The 19889-nt window shown below is 55.2% G+C and overlaps 1 protein-coding gene across 8 annotated transcripts in view; it reads left to right on the top strand.

Annotated features, from left to right (window-relative positions):
- Positions 1 to 15855, top strand: part of ZNF362 (zinc finger protein 362) — a 50945-nt gene extending 35090 nt beyond the window's left edge. For 5 of the 8 annotated variants that reach the window (XM_077837325.1, XM_077837327.1, XM_077837323.1 and 2 more), the window contains 7 exons: positions 3747 to 3906; positions 4636 to 4882; positions 5472 to 5787; positions 6728 to 6952; positions 10156 to 10234; positions 10760 to 10918; positions 11479 to 15855. In XM_077837325.1, the coding sequence (XP_077693451.1) occupies positions 3748 to 3906; positions 4636 to 4882; positions 5472 to 5787; positions 6728 to 6952; positions 10156 to 10234; positions 10760 to 10918; positions 11479 to 11595 (1302 nt within the window). In that variant the 5' untranslated portion in view covers position 3747 and the 3' untranslated portion in view covers positions 11596 to 15855. The remainder of the gene's footprint in view (positions 1 to 3746; positions 3907 to 4635; positions 4883 to 5471; positions 5788 to 6727; positions 6953 to 10155; positions 10235 to 10759; positions 10919 to 11478) is intronic. The other 3 variants (XM_077837330.1, XM_077837328.1, XM_077837329.1) reach the window with 1 other exon arrangement.
- Positions 15856 to 19889: the final 4034 nt, after the last annotated feature.

A 19889-nucleotide genomic window follows, 5' to 3' on the forward strand; every position in this document is an offset into this window, starting at 1 on the left:
AATCTTGTGAAAGCCAAGATTTCTCACGTCCTCACAGGAATCATAGAATATCAGGGATGGAAGAGACCTCAGGAGGTCATCTAGTCCAACCTCCTGCTCAAACCAGGACCAATCCCCAACTAAATCATCCCAGCCAGGGCTTTGTCAAGCTGGGCCTTAAAAACCTCTAAGGATGGAGATTCCACCACCTCCCTAGGTAACCCATTCCAGTGTTTCACCACCCTCCTAGTGAAATAGTTTTTCCTGATATCCAACCTAGATCTCCCCTACTGCAACTTGAGACCACTGCTTCTTTTTCTGTCATCTGCCACCACTGAGAACAGCCTAGCTCCATCCTCTTTGGTACCCCTCTTCAGGTAATTGAAAGCTGCTATCAAATCCCCCCTCATTCTTCTCTTCCGCAGACTAAACAATCCCAGTTCCCTCAGCCTCTCCTCATAAATCATGTGCCACAGTCCCCTGATCATTTTAATTGCCCTCTGCTGGACTCTCTCCAATTTGTCCACATCCCTTCTGCAGTGTGGGGACCAAAACTGGACGCAATACTCCAGATGTGGCCCCCCCAGTGCCAAACAGAGGGGAATAATCACTTTCCTCAATCTACTGGCAATGCTCCTACTAATGCAGCCCAATATGCCATTAGTCTTCTTGATAGCAAGGGCACACTGTTGACTCATATCCAGCTTCTCATCCACTGTAATGCCCAGGTCCTTTTCTGCCAAATGGCCGTTTAGCCAGTCAGTCCCCAGGCTGTAGCGGTGCATTGGATTCTGCACTTGTCCTTGTTGAACCTCATCAGATTTCTTTTGGCCCAATCCTCCAATTTGTCTAGGTCACTCTGGACCATATCCCTACCCTCCAGCGTATCCCCCCATCTTAGTGTCATCCATGAACTTGTTGAGGGTGCAATTCATCCCATCATCCAGATCATTAATGAAGATGTTGAACAAAACCGGCCCCAGGACCGACCCTTGGGGCACTCCGCTTGATACCGGCTGCCAACTAGGCATGGGGCCATTGATCACTACCTGCTGAGCCCGACGATCTAGCCAGCTTTCTATCCACCTTATCGTCCATTCATCCAGCCCATACTTCTTTAACTTGCTGGCAAGAATACTGTGGGAGACTGTATCAAAAGCTTTGCTAAAGTCAAGATATAGCACATCCACCGCTTTCCCTGTATCCACAGAGCCAGTTATCTCAACAAATATGTATAGCAGGGGCCATGATCCTTTTGTTAATGTTGCCAACAATCATGCAAACATCTCATCAGACAGCCCAGATTTTATTTATTTACTCGTGTCATTTTTTGATCCACCTTCAGTTGCCACAAGGTGTCCAGGTGCCGCTTGGGCCCACAGCCGTCTCCATGCGGGTATCAGGTCACTCCCATGGCTGCCTCCTTGCAGAGAGGAACTTACGACTGAGAAGGGGAGAGAGAATAATAGCTCAGGGCAGACAGGCAGTGGGTGGTGTGTTATGATCCTGAAAAATTATAACTCAGTTAATTTCTGATCTGCCAGTAAATGAAGAAATGCATATTCATCAACTATGCAAATTAGACAGTGGCATTTGCATTAATTCTCCAGCTTTGTGGCCCTTCAGCCTTACAAGGTATGGACGTGAAGAACCACGTTTTCAAGTAGCTTCTGATTTTTGGGTGCCTGCCTTGATTTCTGGTCCCAGCTTGAGACACTTATGGCCGGACTTGCAAGTGCACTGAGCACCCACATCTTCAGATGTTGTCAATGAGAGCTGTAAGTGCTGGAAATCCGGCTCAGGGTGTCTCATGTCAGGCAATGCCGAGTCAAGGCACCTAAAAGCAGAGGTCACGTGCGAACAGAGCTGTCAGTGAGGTTTTGAGGCAGAATGTGCGAGGGTGAGCGTAGATAGCGTTCGGGGCTGGGCCTGTGAAATCCTCCCTTCCTGTATCCCCAGAGGGACTCCCTGGTAAGGAGGGAGAGCTGCTAAGAGATCTCTTGCTTGACGACTCAGCTGAGCATCGCCTGGAGAGAGATGGCCATGGTGACCCTGCACAGATGTTTGTGGGTGTAAAACCCAAGGAGGGAGAAGGAATGATTGTTCCGGCTGGTGGTTGTGGGTAGGATGTAGGCCCACCTGTCTGGCTCCTCATTCCCTGCCGGGGGGATCAGTGTAGTGCAGAGATGGGGTGCAGGATTAAAGAAAAACACATGCCGTGGCCACCCTTGTGCTCCCTCAGTTGCAATGACCAGAGGTGAGTTAGGGGCCCGAATGTTGCTGTTGAGGAATGGGATGCACGTAACCTCAGGGCTAGGCTAGCTGTGTTAGCCATGGGTAGACAGCGGGACAGAGAAGAAGTGCAGGGCCAGCCCCATGGAAATCCATCCTGCTGAGGGAGTGGGAAGAACGTTAGGGGTCTGTGCTGTGAGGAGAGGGATCGTGTTCCTCCTAAATGGGCATGTCGGAGCTATTCGGCTGCACCATCGTCTCCCTGGGGACATTCTGGGAACCTGTTCGCTGGGGGCTCTGCCATTCCATTGCACAAAGCCCAGGGAGCCGATTGCAGGGGACTCTTCTCTCTCTCCCCCCCCCCCCCCCCCCCCGTGCTGGATTAGATGGGCCCTAACTAGTCTCTGCTTCTCTCCTGAGAGGAGCTGGTGGGGCAGTGGGTTCCTGCTGAGCCATGAAGGGGTATGAGGTGGTGTGGGCTGTTATTGATTCATTGTCTTCCAGGTCTGTTGTGATCCTCCATCATCCCACACTCTCTGTGCAGGGATCGTCTGGGGAAGGCACCCTCCATCTTGGTTACCCCCTGAGAGCCACAGGGCTTTCCTGCATGGGGCTTAGGGGTGCCGTCCTCATCCCACTCTGACCCCTTGGGGACTCCTCCCACCTGGCCCTGCTTTGCCTTCGACCCTCAAATGTTGTGTTGTTTCCACTATCTTTCCAGCCAAAAGGATCCTAGAGCAGCTGCTCCTTAGCACCCTCCTGCTCCATCAGGATCTGGGTTTGATTGCCAGGCCTGGGGGTGCTGCAGCTCACCCCAACCAGGCAGCGTCCCTTGTCTCCCAGGCCCTTGAGCTGGAGGTGGATGGCTCCAGTGAAGGGACCAGAGGGTGGTCTCTAGGGAGTGAAGGGGGAATCCTTATGGCTGTGGGAGCCCTGCTGCCCGAGATGGCGAGTACACTGAACCCCAGGGCCATGCTGGTGGGGGAAAGGGGCACCCTTCTGCCTCACAGGCCCTTTCATAAAAGACCAACACAACCGGGCCATCGCCCTTCCTGGGGCAGGAGGGGCAGCCTTCTGCTGCTGTCAGCTGGCACCTGGGGAAGGACCCCCACATTGTCACCTGCTGCCTACAGGGGACAGAGGGGCTGCCCTGAAGCAGAGGCCCCGACACTGATTTCATGCACTGAGCCTGACGAGATGGGCCAGGGCGTGGGCCTGGTGTGCGGAGCGGGAGAGGATAAACCATGCACAGATGTGTTGAATAAACCCACTGCGTGCGCCCCTGCCCCATGGAGTCGGTCCCAGGCCCGTAGCGGTGTCCGGGAGCAGGCTCTGGATAAAACTCATGTCATGTCAAAGTTCCAGCTCTGGCACCATCTGTCCTGCATGGGGAGGAGGCTGGGCCTGGCGGGGAGTGGGTGGGTGCGTGACCTAGCCAGGCCTTGCTGTGTGGCACCTACTGAGCTGTGGAGGGGGTAACGGAGCCCAGCAGCAAGTGCCACGCTGTGACCCTCTCTCTGTTTGCCTCCTTGCAGAATGGCGGAGCCTCGCTTTAACAACCCCTACTTCTGGCCGCCCCCTCCCACCATGCCCAGCCAGGTAAGACCCCCTCCCTACCCTGCAGCAAGAGAAGCGAGGAGGGGCAGCTTTTTGCAGTCGTGGGTGAGGTCCGGCTGCAGAGCAGCACGATCCCAGGTAGTGGCTGTTGGGGGCTGTGGCAGGGCCAGCCGAGACCCCGGGAAGAGCAGTGGGCAGGGCCACGGCCGGGAGGGACTGACCCCTGGGGAGCGATTAAGGTTGCTAAAGTCCTGTGGCAAGTGGCGATGAGAGACCATGTTTCAGGACCCACGGAGCTGTTGGGCTGGGGAGCTAGGGAAGGAAGCCCCTTTGCGAGGCTCAGGGGTAGACGAGAAGGGACAATCCGGCCCTGAGCTCCGGGGGGGGGGTGCGCGCGAGAGAGTGCATTAGATGAGCTATTGCCTCTGCTCCGTCTGCAGTGTCTATGGCAGATACCCCAGCTGTAGCTGGCTGGGCGAGGGGCAGCCTTTGGCAGGCATCCCAGCGCAGAACAGTGTGCCAGCTAGCTTGGTGGGTGGGTGGAAGCTCAGGGCCACATGCTGGCGTAGGATCTGCCAGTGCTGGGGGCCCCACTGCTGGGACGCATGCAGCTCCAGCAAGAGTCTGGCCCTCTTTCCCCCAAGCAGTCGCAGAGGTGGGGCCGCGGGTGGGAGCACCCTTCCCCTCTCCACATGTGGATTTGCAGAGGAGGGGCCATGCCCCAGAACAGTGGCACTGTTGGGGGGTGGGAGCTAGTGTCCCCTCGCCTGTGCTGTGCCGGGGCTGGCAGCTTCCCCGTGAGGCCAGTACCTGCCATGCTCCCGTGCCTCTGGCAGTGATGTGTGCATCTTGCTTTCCTCGTCCCAGCTGGACAACTTGGTTCTGATCAATAAAATCAAGGAGCAGCTGATGGCAGAGAAGATCCGGCCCCCTCACCTGCCCCCAACCTCGGTGTCCTCCCAGCAGCCCCTGCTGGTGCCCCCCTCGCCTGCGGAGAGCAGCCAGTCCATCATGTCCCTCCCCAAACTGCAGCAGGTCCCAGGGCTGCACCCACAGGCCGTCCCCCAGCCTGACGTGGCCCTGCATGCCCGGCCGGCCACCAGCACGGTCACAGGTAACCACAGCCCAGCAGCACCGTGGGGAGCAGCGTGGGGGGGAAGGGAAGGGAAGGGGCTTCCGAGCAGGGTTAGAGGGGTAGGGATGTGCATCTCTGCCCAGGCAGGAAGGGACAGGACTCCAGAGGAGCGGGGCCCCCTGTGTTTGAGGGAACCCAGATTACCCGGCAGGATCCCTAGGCAGAGGCTGGCTCTGCCCCCCAACTCTTAGGCCATGCTCACCCCCTTAGCAGGACGATCTGTTTCACCCGCTGCCCTTTCTGCCGACGGGGTACGGAACCTCTCAGTGCTATGTTTCTGCCACATGGAACCCCCGTGTGCTATGTTGCAGCTGCAGGGGGTTCCCTCCTGCCTCCATTATCAGGGGCTGGGAGTTTTGGGGGGGCAATGGGTCAGCCCCCCCCGCCCCCATGGCTTGGGTCCCCTAAGTGGGATCAGCTGTATCGGGGAAGCCACGCCTGTCCGGGGAGCTCCCTGAGATGGGGGCTTAGTATCCGAAAGCTGGCTGCCCCCTGGGGGAGAAGGGCGAGCTCCATCCCTGCTGAGCTGCGTGCCAGTGACCCCCCACCCTCCCCCTTTACCTCTCAGGCCTGGGGCTGGCCTCCCGTGCCCCCGCGGTCAGCACCTCGGAATCCAGCACTGGTACCAGCACCCCCTCCACCCCAACCTCCACCAGCCAGAGCAGACTCATCGCTTCCTCGCCCACCCTCATCTCAGGGATCACCAGCCCCCCACTCCTGGACTCCATCAAGACAATCCAGGGCCACAGCCTGCTGGGGGCGCCCAAGTCAGAGCGAGGGCGGAAGAAGATCAAGGCGGAGAACCCGTCGGGGCCACCCGTCCTCGTGGTGCCCTACCCCATCCTGGCCTCAGGCGAGACCGCTAAAGAGGGCAAAACCTACAGGTTGGAACATACGCAGCAAAGTGCCACTTCTTCAGCCCCAGGAGCCCTGGGCTGGCGGGCAGCCCCCACACCAGCTTGGCTCTGCTGGCTGCTCCCTTCCCTCTGCTGAAGGAGGGGCACCTGGCATGGGAACAGCCCCTTTCTGTTCGGGTGCCACCCTATGGCCTTCGTTTGGCCAGGCCTCTACTGAGGTGTGGCCCCACCCTCCATGCACCACCCTCTGTGCCAGAGTGGGGCATGAGCACAGGACTGGCACCCAGGACTCCTGTGTCCTAGTCCCATCCTTAGGAGGGGGGTGGGAATCAGGGTGGCTGGGTTCCTTCTGTTCCTGGTTCTGACACTGATTCTCTGGGTGACCTTGGGCAAGTCGCTTCCCTTTTCTGTGCCTCAGTTTCCCCATCCGTGGAATGTGGCGCTCACAGTTGCCTGTCTTGTGGGGGACAGTTGTGTGGACTGAAAGGTCAGATGGTCCCCTTGGCTACTGACCCAGTGCTGGTGAGCGGAAGTTGTGCTCCCCCTCCAGCTGTCCTCAGTCTCTGCATTGTTAGCTTCTGCAGCCATGATGCTGCTGTGGGACCCATCAGAGACTGGCTGCCCTGCCCCACCACACTGGCTTCCCATGGACTTTCCCCTTGCTCCGCGCAGCCTACAGAACAGTGTGTGCCCATCACCAGGGAATGGGACAAGTCTTGGGTAGGAAGCCAGGCCTGTTCGGTGGATCTGGCCCATGGCAGCCAGGCCGGAGTTACTCCCGGGGCAGGCCGGGGCTGCAATGGCCTCATGTCCCGCACTGTTCTCAGACCCCGGTCCCTGTAGCACTGCAGGGCACGCCGTCCTAGAGCTGGCAGCATGTCTCCAAGGTGCAGGGCCTGGCGGGGGGGCGTGCTGCTTGCCATTCCTTTGCTGATGCCCCTGGGCCCCTCTCGCTGTCCCTTCCCAGGTGTAAAGTCTGCCCCCTTACCTTCTTCACCAAGTCGGAGATGCAGATCCACTCCAAGTCACACACAGAGGCCAAACCCCACAAGTGCCCGCACTGCTCCAAATCCTTCGCCAACGCCTCCTACCTGGCCCAGCACCTGCGCATCCACCTGGGCGTGAAGCCGTATCACTGCTCCTACTGTGAGAAATCCTTCCGCCAGCTCTCCCATCTCCAGCAGCACACCAGGTGAGGGGTGGGGCTGCCCAGGGAACGGGGCCCAGCTGACTGGGGAGCGTTGCAATGGCCAATGCCTGGCTGGCTCTGAGCAGGTGCCACCTACTTGCCCCGTGGCATCCCAGAGCAAACAGGCCTCTGACAGCTGGACCAAGCCTGTAACTCCTGTCTGGCTGAACTGCTTTGTCCCACAGCCTTTGTCCCAGAGCAGCTGGGAAGCTGTAGCCTCCCCAGTTCCTCTGTCCCCGCGATGGTCCTGCAGTGCAGTGCTTTGTATGGGGAGATTACCCCTAGCCACCTTCACCCATCAACAGCGCCGGGCACTATGGGTAGGGGAGGGACCAAATTCATGGTCCTTTTTGGTCAGTTTCACGGTCATTGGATTTTAAAAATCGTAAATTTCAAGATTTCAGCTATTTAAACCTGAAATTTCAGGGTGTTCTACTTGTAAGGGGCCTGACCCAAAAAGGAGTTGTGGGGGGTCACAAGGTTATTGTAGGGGGGGTTCATATGGTTACCTTTACTTCTGCACTGGTGCTGCCTTCAGAGCTGGGCAACTGGAGAGTGGTGGCTGTTGGCCGGGAGCCCAGTCTGAGCTGGGCAACTGGAGAGTGGTGGCTGTTGGCCGGGAGCCCTGTCTGAGCTGGGCAACTGGAGAGTGGTGGCTGTTGGCCGGGAGCCCTGTCTGAGCTGGGCAACTGGAGAGTGGTGGCTGTTGGCCGGGAGCCCAGTCTGAGCTGGGCAGCTGGAGAGTGGTGGCTGTTGGCCGGGAGCCCAGTCTGAAGGCAGAGCCAGCAGCAGCACAGAAGAAAAGGTGACGTGGTTTGGTATTGGTGGGGCGCTGCCTTCAGAGCTGGGCATGTGGCCAACAGCCACCCACTCTCTGAGTACCACTTCTGAAGGTAGCACAGAAGTAAGGGTGGCAATACCGTGACCCCTCTAAAATAACTGTGCAACCCCCCCTGGAGCTCGCTTTTGGGTAGGGTTACCAGCTTTGGTTGGATGAATTCCTGGAGGTTTCATCACACGATATTATCTTTAATTCTTGGAGAGTCCAGGACAATCCTGGAAGGTTGGCAACCCTGCTTTTGTGTCAGGACCTCCAATTTCAGAAACTCTGGTCTCCCCTGTGAAATCTGTAGAGTAGAGGGTGAAAGCACCCAATAGACCAGATTTCACAGGGGGAGACCAGGTTTCACAAGCCGTGACACGTTTTTTCATGGCTGTGAATTTGGTAGGCCCTAACTATGGGATAGCAGCCTCAGGAGTCCCAGAATGCACTGGGATAAGCACAGCCTGGGTATGCCACTGCTGTCCTGTCAGGAGCCAGCTGCTGGTAGCCCCCCGCTTCATCTGTACCACTGAGGTGTGTCCAGCCTTGAGCTCCCCGAGAGCCATGTAAAAATTCACCAGAACCTATGAGACCTGGCTCAGTGGTGATAGGTCTGCACCCCTTGCACCAGTGTTTGCATGCAGAGGGTGTGTGGCACGTGCCCCTGGTGTCTCATGCCAGGTGCCAGATTTTGCCTGTGAACAGGTGCCCAGCCATCCTATTGCATGGAGCTGTGGAATCTAGAATCATAGAAGTTTAGGGTTGGAAGAGACCTCAGGAGGTCATCAAGTCCAACCCCCTGCTCAAAGCAGGACCAACCCCAATTAAATCATCTCAGCCAGGGCTTTGTCAAGCCGGGCCTTAAAAACCTCTTAAGGATGGAGATTCCACCACCTCCCTAGGTAACCCATCCCAGTGCTTCACCACCCTCCTAGTGAAATAGTTTTTCCTAATATCCAACCTAGACCTCCCCTACTGCAACTTGAGACCACTGCTTCTTGTTCTGTCATCTGCCACCACTGAGAACAGCCGAGCTTCATCCTCTTTGGAACCCCCCTTCAGGTAGTTGAAGGCTGCTATCTAGCCCAGGCTTTCCGATTGGGCCTGACTGGGAGAGCGTTTCTCTGGCCACCTCAGGACCCCTAGAATGATACAGGGTTTGACTCCTATTCCCACCCTTGGCTTCCTCTCCCTTTGCCCCTGGGTTCCTGCACTGCCCCCTAGCGTCAAACATGAAGGAGCAGGCTGGCCCCTCTACTCTGGGCGCCTGAGTGGAATGAAGCCAGAGGGACAATTGCCTCCTGTGAGCCCTTGGGACAGGCCAGCCATCCTCTGCCTGCCTCCTTGGACTGGCCCTATAAACCTCCCTCCCTCTTTCCCTTAAGGGTGCCACCTGTCCAGGTTTGCCCAGGATCGTCCCTCTTTTGAGGTAGCTGTACTGGGAGATCTGTCAGGGTGCTCAGTTCCTGGCCAGTCTAATGGGCCCAGGAGCATCCCGGTTGTCCTGGGTTTTTGTACTCAGAGGTGGCAGCTCTGCCCTCCCTCCGGGCTGAACAGGTCAGACGCCATGATCTTGCTGATCAGGAAATAACTAAACTGCCAGGTGGTGCCAACGCTTTTGCAGCGCCTGTCTTCACCACGGAGTTAGCGTGGGACTCCTCTTGAGAGAGCCCGGCTCCAGTGGGTGCGGCCAGGCTGTGTCAGAGCTCTCCCGCTGCCAGGCCTGCGCTGGCCCTGCCCGCGCCGGTGTGAGCTGCTAGGACTTCTGGGGGCACAGCCCCGGGCGTTCAGGTTGCGGGGGCTGGGCGGCTCTGTCCGTATTTTCCAGGGGATTGAGGAAGAACTGATCTGTCCCCCGGGAACGGGGGAGCATGGTGGGAAGGCTGTGGCAGAGTGGCACTAGTCTGTGGCCCCACAGCAGGGGAGGTGACAAGTGGTGCACGTCTTGGGCCAGCCAGCTTGAGCTAAAAGCACCACTGGACCTGAGTGAGGGAGTTTGTGCGAACGGGACATTCGGGTTCTAACTCCAGGGGAGGCAAGGGGAGGCTTGCCCCAAGCTGGCGTTGGCTAGACAGCATACTGGGGGCCCATTGCCCTGCAGCTGGGGTGGTCCGGCTCCACCCCATTGCGGGAGGGGGCTGGCTCCTGCTTTTGTGTTTGTGGCTCTCGCAGGGCTGGAATCCAGCATGCTAACAGACGCAGCCCTTTTGGGGGACAGAGCCACCTTGCTCACTGAGTGGGGCAGGAGAGAAGGGGGCTGTCCAGGTACCCTGTGTGTGCTGGGGCCTTAGAGGGCTGGTGCATCCCTACGGTAGAGTAGGGCAGGGGGGTTGATCCCATTCTAGGCAGGGCCTGGGTTGACATGCCTGTTGCTGTGTTGCAGAATTCACACTGGCGACAGACCCTACAAGTGCCCACACCCTGGCTGTGAAAAGGCTTTCACGCAGCTCTCCAACCTCCAGGTCAGTGCCCTGGCTGGGTGCCCGGCATGTGCCCAGCACAGTGGGGTCAGCCCACGGGGGGCCGAGCCCCTGGAGTGGGGAGACACAAGTGGTTGCAGGATGGGGATGGAGTGGGGCAGAGAGCTCTTGATGGGGGTGGGGAGCAGAAACTCAGAGGCTGATGGGGGAAGGGGAAGAGGAGTAAACCCCTGGCCTAGGTCATGGAGCTGGGTAGTTGAAGTGAAGGGGGAGACATCTCTTCCAACCCAATGGATGTGATTCCAGGGAGCAGCTTCAGTGTCTGGGGACCTAGGACTGGGGGAGGTGGTGCCGATGCCCTGAGCCAGGCAGGGGGCTGTGGGGTCGATAGTTGTTGGCCCCTGTCCCACAGGGGTGTCTGGTCTGCCATTGGTGTGGATCCTGGGAGCAGAGCAGGCTGCTCTGCGTGGTCCCCCAGCCGCTGGGCATGGGGGGGCGGGCACGGCCCAAGAGCTGGAATGGATTGTGCTACGTAACGCTGCCCGTGCCTCCTCCCCGCCCTCACAGTCACACCAGCGACAGCACAACAAGGATAAGCCCTACAAGTGTCCGAACTGCTACCGGGCGTACTCAGACTCGGCATCGCTGCAGATCCACCTCTCCGCACACGCTATCAAACACGCCAAGGCCTACTGCTGCAGCATGTGTGGGAGGGCCTACACCTCGGTGAGTGTGGCAGGAGGCGTGGGGAGCCAAGCACCAGCCAAGGCAGGGATGGGGCCTGCGATGCCACTGGCAGGGTTTGTTCCAGAGACGGCTCATGCCCCCAGCCTGCGCCAATTCAGCCATGCGGGATGAGAAAGGGAGGGTCTCTCTGCCCACAGCCAGGTGCTCATTGGGTGAGGAGCTCCTTAGCGCAGCAGTCGTCCCAGCACTGGGAGGGAGGCTCTTATGGTGCTGCAGGGATCAGGCTTCAGCCACTCGCAAACCAGCTGGTAAGAGAAAATTGTTTTCTATTGGCCAGAGCCTGAAGCCTGGGCTTCTTCCCGCCAGGTGGAGGCAGATCCCTTGGGAGAGCCAATCAGCTTGTCACCTCTGAGTTGTCCTGTAGCTCTCCCAGGCAGGTGAATGAGGATGGATTCCGGGTAGGGGCATGGGGTGGGGGCTCCCTTCTGGGCACAGAGGGTGCCGGGGACGGGTCAGTTCCATCCCCACTGGAGGCAGGCAGTGGGCCCAACCCTCCTAGCTGCAGCGCTTACCCTGCTCCCGGCTCTCTTTCCCCGCAGGAGACGTATTTGATGAAGCACATGTCCAAACACACCGTGGTGGAACACCTAGTGAGCCAGCACTCGCCTCAAAGGACGGAGTCACCCAGCATCCCAGTGCGGATCTCGCTCATCTAATCTGGGGCTTCCTTGCCCACCCCTACCCTGCGCAGCTCTCCTCCCCCCAGTTCCGGATCGCCAGGGGGCAGCTTGGAGACGATCACACGGACCACCCCCCCCCAGCACCGCCACCGGGTGCCCACGCCTGCCGAGTCACGGGGAGCGACTGTGAAGACCCTCATCTTTTGGGAGAAATTAATGAATGAATTAATGTTTGGAAAACACCCCTCGGCCCTGGCCCCACCCCCAGCACCCTGCCGGGAGAGCCAGGGACTCGTCCACAGTTTTGGTGACATCCAAAGACTATTTCAGAGCACTTTGAATCTCTGTTTGGTTCCTTCATTTTCTGTCTTTTTTTCCCTTCTTTCTGCCCTATCCTCCGTACTCCTTTCTGCTCTCTTTTGGATACAAGTAGAGAGAGAGAGAGAGAGAGATATAGATATATATATATTGGCCAAGAAGTTGGTGCTGCTAAAACCGAAAACCCAAACTGGACAGAGAAGCGCTGGATGGCGTGGCAGGCAGGATCTAGGGCCTGGCGCTCGGGCTCCTTCAGCCTGAGGATGAGACTCTGGGACGTACCCAGCCTGGCGCTTGGTATCTGCTGCCCCTCCTGGACTCTCCGTTGGGAGCCAGCATGAGGCCGGCTGAGGAGGGAATGGGTTAACCTGCTGGCTGGAGGGAGAGGTGGGATCTGCTGGTGCAGGGACAGGCGCTGGACAGCAGCCGCAAGAGGGAGACCTTTGTTCCACAGACGTCGCTGTTCCCCACTGGGGCTCGACCCTCTGCCACCTTGTCTAACCTCGCTGGGACGTTTTGGTTGTTTCCTTTTGTTTGTTTCATTTGTCCCGGCTGGAGCTGCGCAGGACTGGCTGCCCCGGCGGCGCGAGGCATCGCTGCTGGGGCTGTGCCCAGCGGGGTAAGTGTGGTGGCTGCCGGAGGAGGCGCTCAGCCTACGACAGGGACGCAGCTGGGGCTGGCCAAGTTCATGGAGAGCAGGGCTGCTCATGCCTCTGTGGAATCCAGAGATGCAGCCCATGAAGACCACGGGTCCCAGCATGCCGTGCTCTAGTGTGAGCTAAGCAGTATCCCGCCAGATCGGGAAAGCACATTGCCTGCTGGGAGCTGTAGTCTATAGGATTGGGGCAGGAGTCAGGCAGACTGTGGCCAGTTCTGATATAGGCCCAGCTGTGGGGCTCCCCTTTCCAGACTCCAGCTCTGCTAAGCCAGCCATGGTGTATGGGAGTGGAGGAGCACTTTGGTCATGGTGCTGAGGATCTGGGGGGCGGGGGTTGGGAGCCTCAGCTGCCCACGATCTGCTACCTCCCCCCGAGTCCACCTGGTGCTAACTAGGGATTGTCCTGAGCTATGAAGGGGCATTTGCTACAGAAGAGCGAGTGTGAGAGATGGGTGCAGGGGGCTCGCTGCAGGTTATGCTCTTTGGCATGGATCTTACTTTTCAATCTCTCTTCCCCACTGTGGGCATCTAGGGCTGCTGCTCCGGAAGCCGGGGCACCACGCAGCCTGCCAGGGTTTCCAGAGTAGCGGTAGCCTGGGGTCTCCTCTCTCACCATCACCTCCTGGATCCTGTGTTTGCTTATCAAGGGGCTGGGCCCCAGGCAGAGTGTTGCATGTGGGAGAGGGGAGTCCGCCCCATGGGAAAGCTCCCTCCAGACCCCCAGCTACCATCCCCTGCGCAGTGCAGTACAGCGGGCTCCTACACGCCAGCTCTGGCCCTCCCAGCTAAGGGTTCCCTTAACTCTGCTCCTCCCTCCAGGTTCCCAGCAGGGCACTGGCAAGCGCTTTCTGCACCTTCACAGGATTCACATAGAAACCTCGTCTGGTGCCGGTCCCTGCCTCTCGCTGGGTCCCTGAACCCTGCGGCAAGGCTAGTGCTGACTCTGTGCCCTGGGGCTTTGGAGCAGTCGGTTGCTGTGGCGCTTGCCGTGTCTGCAGGATGGTAATGAGTCCACCTGCAGAGCACCTGTTGACTGGCACAGTAACAGCTGGGAGACAGCTGCCTGGGGCAGGGACTCCCACGCCAGCCTGCAGATGCGCCTGGGGGCTGGCCTGGTGCTCACTGAACAGCTGCTGGCAGGGCACAGCTCCCATTCGCCCTGTGCACACGAGGGCCTGTGACTGGCTCCATTTCTGACCCAGCTGCACCTGTCAGCACAAGTCACTTGTTCTGAACTTGGCTGACCCTACCTGGGCGCAGCCGGCACTGTGGTTTGGGCTTTGGCTTGTGCTGTGTGAAACAGGGCCGGTTAGAATTAGATTTGAGGGTCACTTGCAAATGGCTGTATTGAGCACGGTAGGGCTGCAGGACTTGGGGAGATGAGCAGGAGAGTGCAGGGGACAGCCTGTGTTGCCCCTGCTCCCTGTTGCTGGCATCGGAGGTGAGCTGGGACATTAGCACCGCTTGGATCTGAAATTCTGATCTGTTGGGGTCTGATTCTGCTGCCATGACAAAGCTCTTCCAGAGGTTAGTGGGGCAGGATCAGACCGTGAGCCCTCCTGGGATGCAGGTAACAAACCAGCTCCCTCCCGAGCAAACTAAAGCACTAAAGGGGAAGAGGAAAGCCTGTGTGCCCAGGGGGCTATGCCCAGTAGCAGGGACTGGCAGTGCCTGAGGGGGTTGGCTCGCTCTGTCCTGGGACCGTGTGCCTGGTCAGACGAGCGATGGGAGAAACGCAGAGAGGTCTGTATTCCCGGAGCGGCGTTCCTTCCCCACCTCCCCTGGCACCTCCTGGAAATCAGCCCCCCAGCAGTGCAGTCCCATGGCAGGGACCTTGGAGCAAGCTTAGGAGGGAGAAATCCAGCAACGTGAGACACGAGGCCCTTCCCTTCCCTGGGGTCACCCCACTGGGTACAGTAGAGGTACCGCAGGCATGGATCCTACTGCCCTCCATGTGATTCCCTCGGGACAGCTGGGGCACCAGCTTGATCTCTGGCCTTTGGGGGCACTGAGCTGTTTTGGGAGCTGCAGAGCCTGCTCTCAGGCCAGATGGACTGGAGGGGGATTCCCCTAGCCGAGGGTGCTGTGGATCTGCCTCTCTGCCCTGCAGAACCCCACGTACCTGTCACCGAGAAGCAAATGCAGCAGGAAGAATTATTCACCATGTGTAAATACCTCCAATGCAGCAGCTTTGGAGGGGCCTGGCCCAGCCAGAGTCAATGACGGCAGCGTTTCTTGGGCGGGAGCTCAGAGCTAGCTCAGCTCAGCAGGGCCACGGTAGGGTCTAGGTAGGAGCTGGGACTGATGGAGAGCTCACCACTGCTCCAGCTGGAAGCACTGGCTGGCTGCTCACATGCCAACCCAGCTTCTCCCAGCAGGAGGCGCTGTGCATTGCCAGAGAGAACATCCTCCCAAGCAGGAGGTGATACAGTCGCCTGTGGCCACTGAAGCCTTTCACTGCCAGAACAGAAACCCTCCCAACCATGAGAGATTTATAAAAGCAGAGTGGATCTATCCCATCCCTCTCCCCTCCCAGCAGCAAACCATAGATCCCTTCCTGTTGGGTGAAACCAATTCAATATAGTATTAAAGCAGCAAGTAGATGGACTTGCCCAGCTCCTTGCCAGCCTCCCTGTTTGGAAAGCCATGCCCATGCCTGTGGATGGATGGACGGATACATGGAGTTATGTGTGTGTGTATAGACCCATAACACCTATGTATAGAGAAGGAAGAGTGCCCCACGTCCCTCAGCCCTCCAAAAAAGACTAGACAAAAACTCATATATATTATGTACTCTTTGGTTCCGTTTTGGATATTAACTGTGTTATTTTTATACACTTTTTAAGCCTTAACTATATCATTGTTTTACCAGGTTGTTTGTTTATTGCCTACTCTGTTTATTAATTTGATTCTCTTTTTACCCTGCCCTCTGCCCTGACCTTTGTTTCTGAATTGATGTTGTACGATATTCAATATTGTAACCTTTTTGTCAGCATGTTAATACTGTGTAAATATGCCTCTTATACATACTGTTAACACATCTTTTTTTTTTCTTTTTTTTTCTATATGAAAATCCAGGCCACGTGTCTCTAGATCTAGTTATTACCTTATTAAAAAAGAAAAAGGAAAAAAAAAAAAGGATTCTCCCTCCCCCTTCTCTCTGTCTCGCATTGTGGTTAACAGAAAGACATGAGGAGGCTGTGGCTTCCATATCGAAAGTTTGCATTATGTTTAAAAGAAAAAAAGTTTAAAAAAATTCAGAACAATTTTTCTCTTTGTATTTCTGTTGTGAAACAAAATAAACTGTACATGCAAACTTCTGAAGGCCTGGCAGCTGTGAGGCTGGTTTGTTCTGAGATAGTCAGGGTGGTAACTGGGTGGAGACCCAGTTGGGGCCATAATACAGCAGTGGAAATCAGAGCTCCTGGGTTCTCTCCTCTGTGCTGTATGACCCTGACCGAGTCATTTTGCCTCCAAATCAATTTCCCCATGTGTAAAATGGAGATGATGAAACTGGGCCACTCCTGAACGGTGCTTTGAGATGCATGGATGAGACTGGAAGGGGAAGTGTGATTTGACCGTCTTGGGCACTGTGTGCAGGGTGCTGTACAGGATTGGGAGTGTAAATTACACAAGGCACAAGAGGCTCCCATTGGGATGAGCAGAGAATGCAGACTGAGTCCTATTTTTTACCCCCTTGCATGGATGTGAATAATGACACAAGGTGTGAAGCAGAGGGAATCAGCCCACAGCCATCCATCATCCCTGCTCCCCTCCTGTCCTGGCTTGCAGTACTAGAACTTGCTGTCTCTCAGCAGCTCACCTGGCAGAGAGAACCCACTGAGCAGGCTCAGGGGAAGGTGTGCACTCTTCAGATGCATCTGTAGGGCTTTGTTACTTCGAGGGGGCTCTCAGACAGTGAGTGCGTAGAATCGCAGAACTGTCAGGCTGGAAGAGACCTTGAGAAGTCACCTAGTCGAGCCCCCTGCACTGAGGCAGGCCCAAGTAAACCTAGACTATCCCTGACAGGTGTTTGGCCAACCTGTTCTGATAAGCCTCCAATGATGGGTATTCCACAATCTCTCTGGGAAGCCTGTTCCAGAGCTTAACTACAGTTAGAGCTGGCAAGTTTTTCCTAATATCTAACCTAAATCTCCCATGCTACAGCTTAAACCCATTATTTACCCCTTCCCATAACACAAGAAACAGGGGTCACTCAATGAAATGAACAGGCAGCAGGTTTAAAACAAGCAAAAGGAAGTATTTCATCACCCAACGCACAGTCAACCTGTGGAACTCCTTGCCAGGGGATGTTGTTGTGAAGGCCAAGAGCATAACTGGGTTCAAACAAGAATTAGATAAATTCATGGAGGATAGGACCATCAATGGCTATTGGCCAAGATGGTCAGGGTTGCAACCCCATGCTCTGGGTGTCCCTAAACCTCTGACTGCCAGAAGCTGGGCTGGATCACTTGGTAATTGCCCTTTTCTGTACATTTCCTCTAATGCTTCTGTCACCAGCCACTGTCAGAAGACCAGATACTAAACTACATGGATACTAAGATGTTGCCAAGAAGGTCAATGGCATTTTGGGATGTATATGTAGGGGCATTGCCAGCAGGTCGAGGGACGTGATCGTTCCCCTCTATTCGACACTGGTGAGGCCTCATCTGGATTACTGTGTCCAGTTTTGGGCCCCACACTACAAGAAGGATGTGGAAAAATTGGAAAGAGTCCAGCGGAGGGCAGCAAAAAGGATTAGGGGACTGGAACACATGACTTCTGAGGAGAGGCTGAGGGAACTGGGATTGTTTAGTCTGCGGGAAGAGAAGAATGAGCAGGGATTTGATAGCTGCTTTCAACTATGTGAAAGAGGGTTCCAAAGAGGATGGATCTAGACTGTTCTCAGTGGTAGCTGATGACAGAACAAGGAGTAATGGTCTCAAGTTGCAATGGGGGAGGTTTAGGCTGGATATTAGGAAAAACTTTTTCACTAGGAGGGTGGTGAAGCACTGGAATGAGTTACCTAGGGAGGTGGTGGAATCTCCTTCCTTAGAAGTTTTTAAGGTCAGGCTTGACAAAGCCCTGGCTGGGTTGATTTAGTTGGGGATTGGCCCTGCTTTGAGTAGGGGGTTGGAGTAGATGACCTCCTGACGTCCCTTCCAACCCTGATATTCTATGATTCTAGCTGTAGCTCACAAAAGCTTTTGCTTAAATAAATGGGTTAGTCTCTAAGATACCACTAGTACTCCTTTTCTTTTTGCGAATACAGACTAACACGGCTGCTACTCTGAAAAATGATCATTGGTGTGACCCAGTAATAACATTCTTATATACTTCTTGTCCTACTGTCGGTGGACATGGAGAACAATTGATCACCATCCTCTTGATAACAACATGTGATAATAACATGTGACTGGATTACTAGCAAAGTTACCATAGACAATAAAGGGGAACTGATGCAGTTCGGGATAAGTAAAGAACCCATCTGAGATCTTCTGACCAGTTTGAATGAATTCAAGTCAGTGAGCCTGATGCTATTCGTCCCAGGGTACTGAAGGAATTGGCTGAAGAAATCTCTGAGCCATTGGCAATAATATTTGCAAACTCATGGATGACAGAAGAGGTCCCAGAGGACTGGAGAAGGGCTAACACAGTGCCCATCTTTAAAAAGGAGGAACTGGGGAACTATAGACCAGTCAGCCTGATCTCGATACCTGCAAAGTTACTAGAGCAATGTCTAAAACATTCAATTTGCAAATACCTGGAGAATGAAGGGGTGAGCACTAGCAGCCAGCATGGATTTACCAAGAACAAACCCTGCCAAACCAGCTTGAATCTTTCGACAGGGTAACTAATTTGGCGGATGGAGGAATACATATTATACCTGGATTTCAGCAAGGCTTCCTACACAGTCCCACATGACATTCTGATAAATAACCTGAAGAAATTCAAGCTCAACAAAACTAACTTTAAGTGGATAAATAATTGGCTAAACAACCACAAACAGAGTCACTATTAATGGAATGATGTTGGATTGGAGGGAGGTTTCAAGTGGGGTTCCACGGGGATCTTTTCTGGGTCCAGTGGTATTTAACAACTTTATTAATGACCTGGATGTAGGTATACAGAGCACACCGATCAAGTTTGCAGATGACACAAAGCTAGAGGGAGTTGCCAACACTTTGGAGGACAGAGCTAAAATTCAGAGGGATCTGGATAAATTGGAGAACTGGGCTATAGACCGCAAAATGAAATTCACTGAAGACAAATGTAAGGTGCTACACTTAGGGAACAAAAACCGAATGCATAAATACAGAATGGGGGATAACTGGCTTGGCAGCAGCACTGCTGAAAAAGATCTGGGCGTTATGGTGGATCACAACCTCAACGTGAGTCAGCAATGTGATGCTGTTGCAAAAAACCCAAATGCAGTTTTAGGTTGCATTAACAGAGGCATAGCATGCAAGTCACAGGAGGTGATAGTTCCACTCTACTCAGTGCTGGTTAGGCCTCAGCTGGAGCACTGTGTCCGATTTTGGTCAGCAATGTATAGAAAGAATGTAGAGAAACTGGAAAGGATGAAGGGGCGAGCGACAAAGATGATCAAAGGGACAGAATGCAAGCCATATGAGCAAAGGCTGAAGGAACTGAGTATGATTAGTTTGGAAAAGAGCAGATTAAGGGGAGACATGATAGCAGCCTTCAGATACTTGAAAGGCTGCCACAAAAAAGATGAGGGAAAGTTGTTCTCGCCACAGAGTGCAGGACAAGAGGCAGTGGGTACAAACTACAGCATGGCAGATTTCGATTAAACTTCCTAACTGTAAGAACAGCAGAACAATGGAACAGACACCTAGGAAGGTTGTGGAATCTCCTTCCCTGGAGATGGTTTAGACACAACAAATCATCCATCTTGGGAGGGGGTTAAACTAGATGACCCTTGCAGTCCCTTCTAACCCTATCAAGTGGAGTGCCCCAAGGGTCAGTCCTCGGGCCGGTTTTGTTCATATCTTCATAAATGATCTGGAGGATGGTGTGGATTGCACCCTCAGCAAGTCTGCACATGACACTAAACTGGGAGGAGAGGTAGATACGCTGGAGGGTAGGGATAGGATACAGAGGGACCTAGCCAAATTGGAGGATTGGGCCAAAAGAAATCTGATGAGGTTCAACAAGGACAAGTGCAGAATCCTGCACTTAGGATGGAAGAATCCCACGCACTGCTACAGACTAGGGACCGAATGGCTCGGCAGCAGTTCTGCAGAAAAGGACCTAGGGGTTACAGTGGATGAGAAGCTGGATATAAGTCAACAGTGTGCCCTTGTTGCCAAGAAGGCCAATGGTATTTTGG

The sequence above is a fragment of the Eretmochelys imbricata genome, chromosome 18, assembly GCF_965152235.1.
Source record: "Eretmochelys imbricata isolate rEreImb1 chromosome 18, rEreImb1.hap1, whole genome shotgun sequence".
Taxonomy (NCBI): Eukaryota; Metazoa; Chordata; order Testudines; family Cheloniidae; genus Eretmochelys; species Eretmochelys imbricata.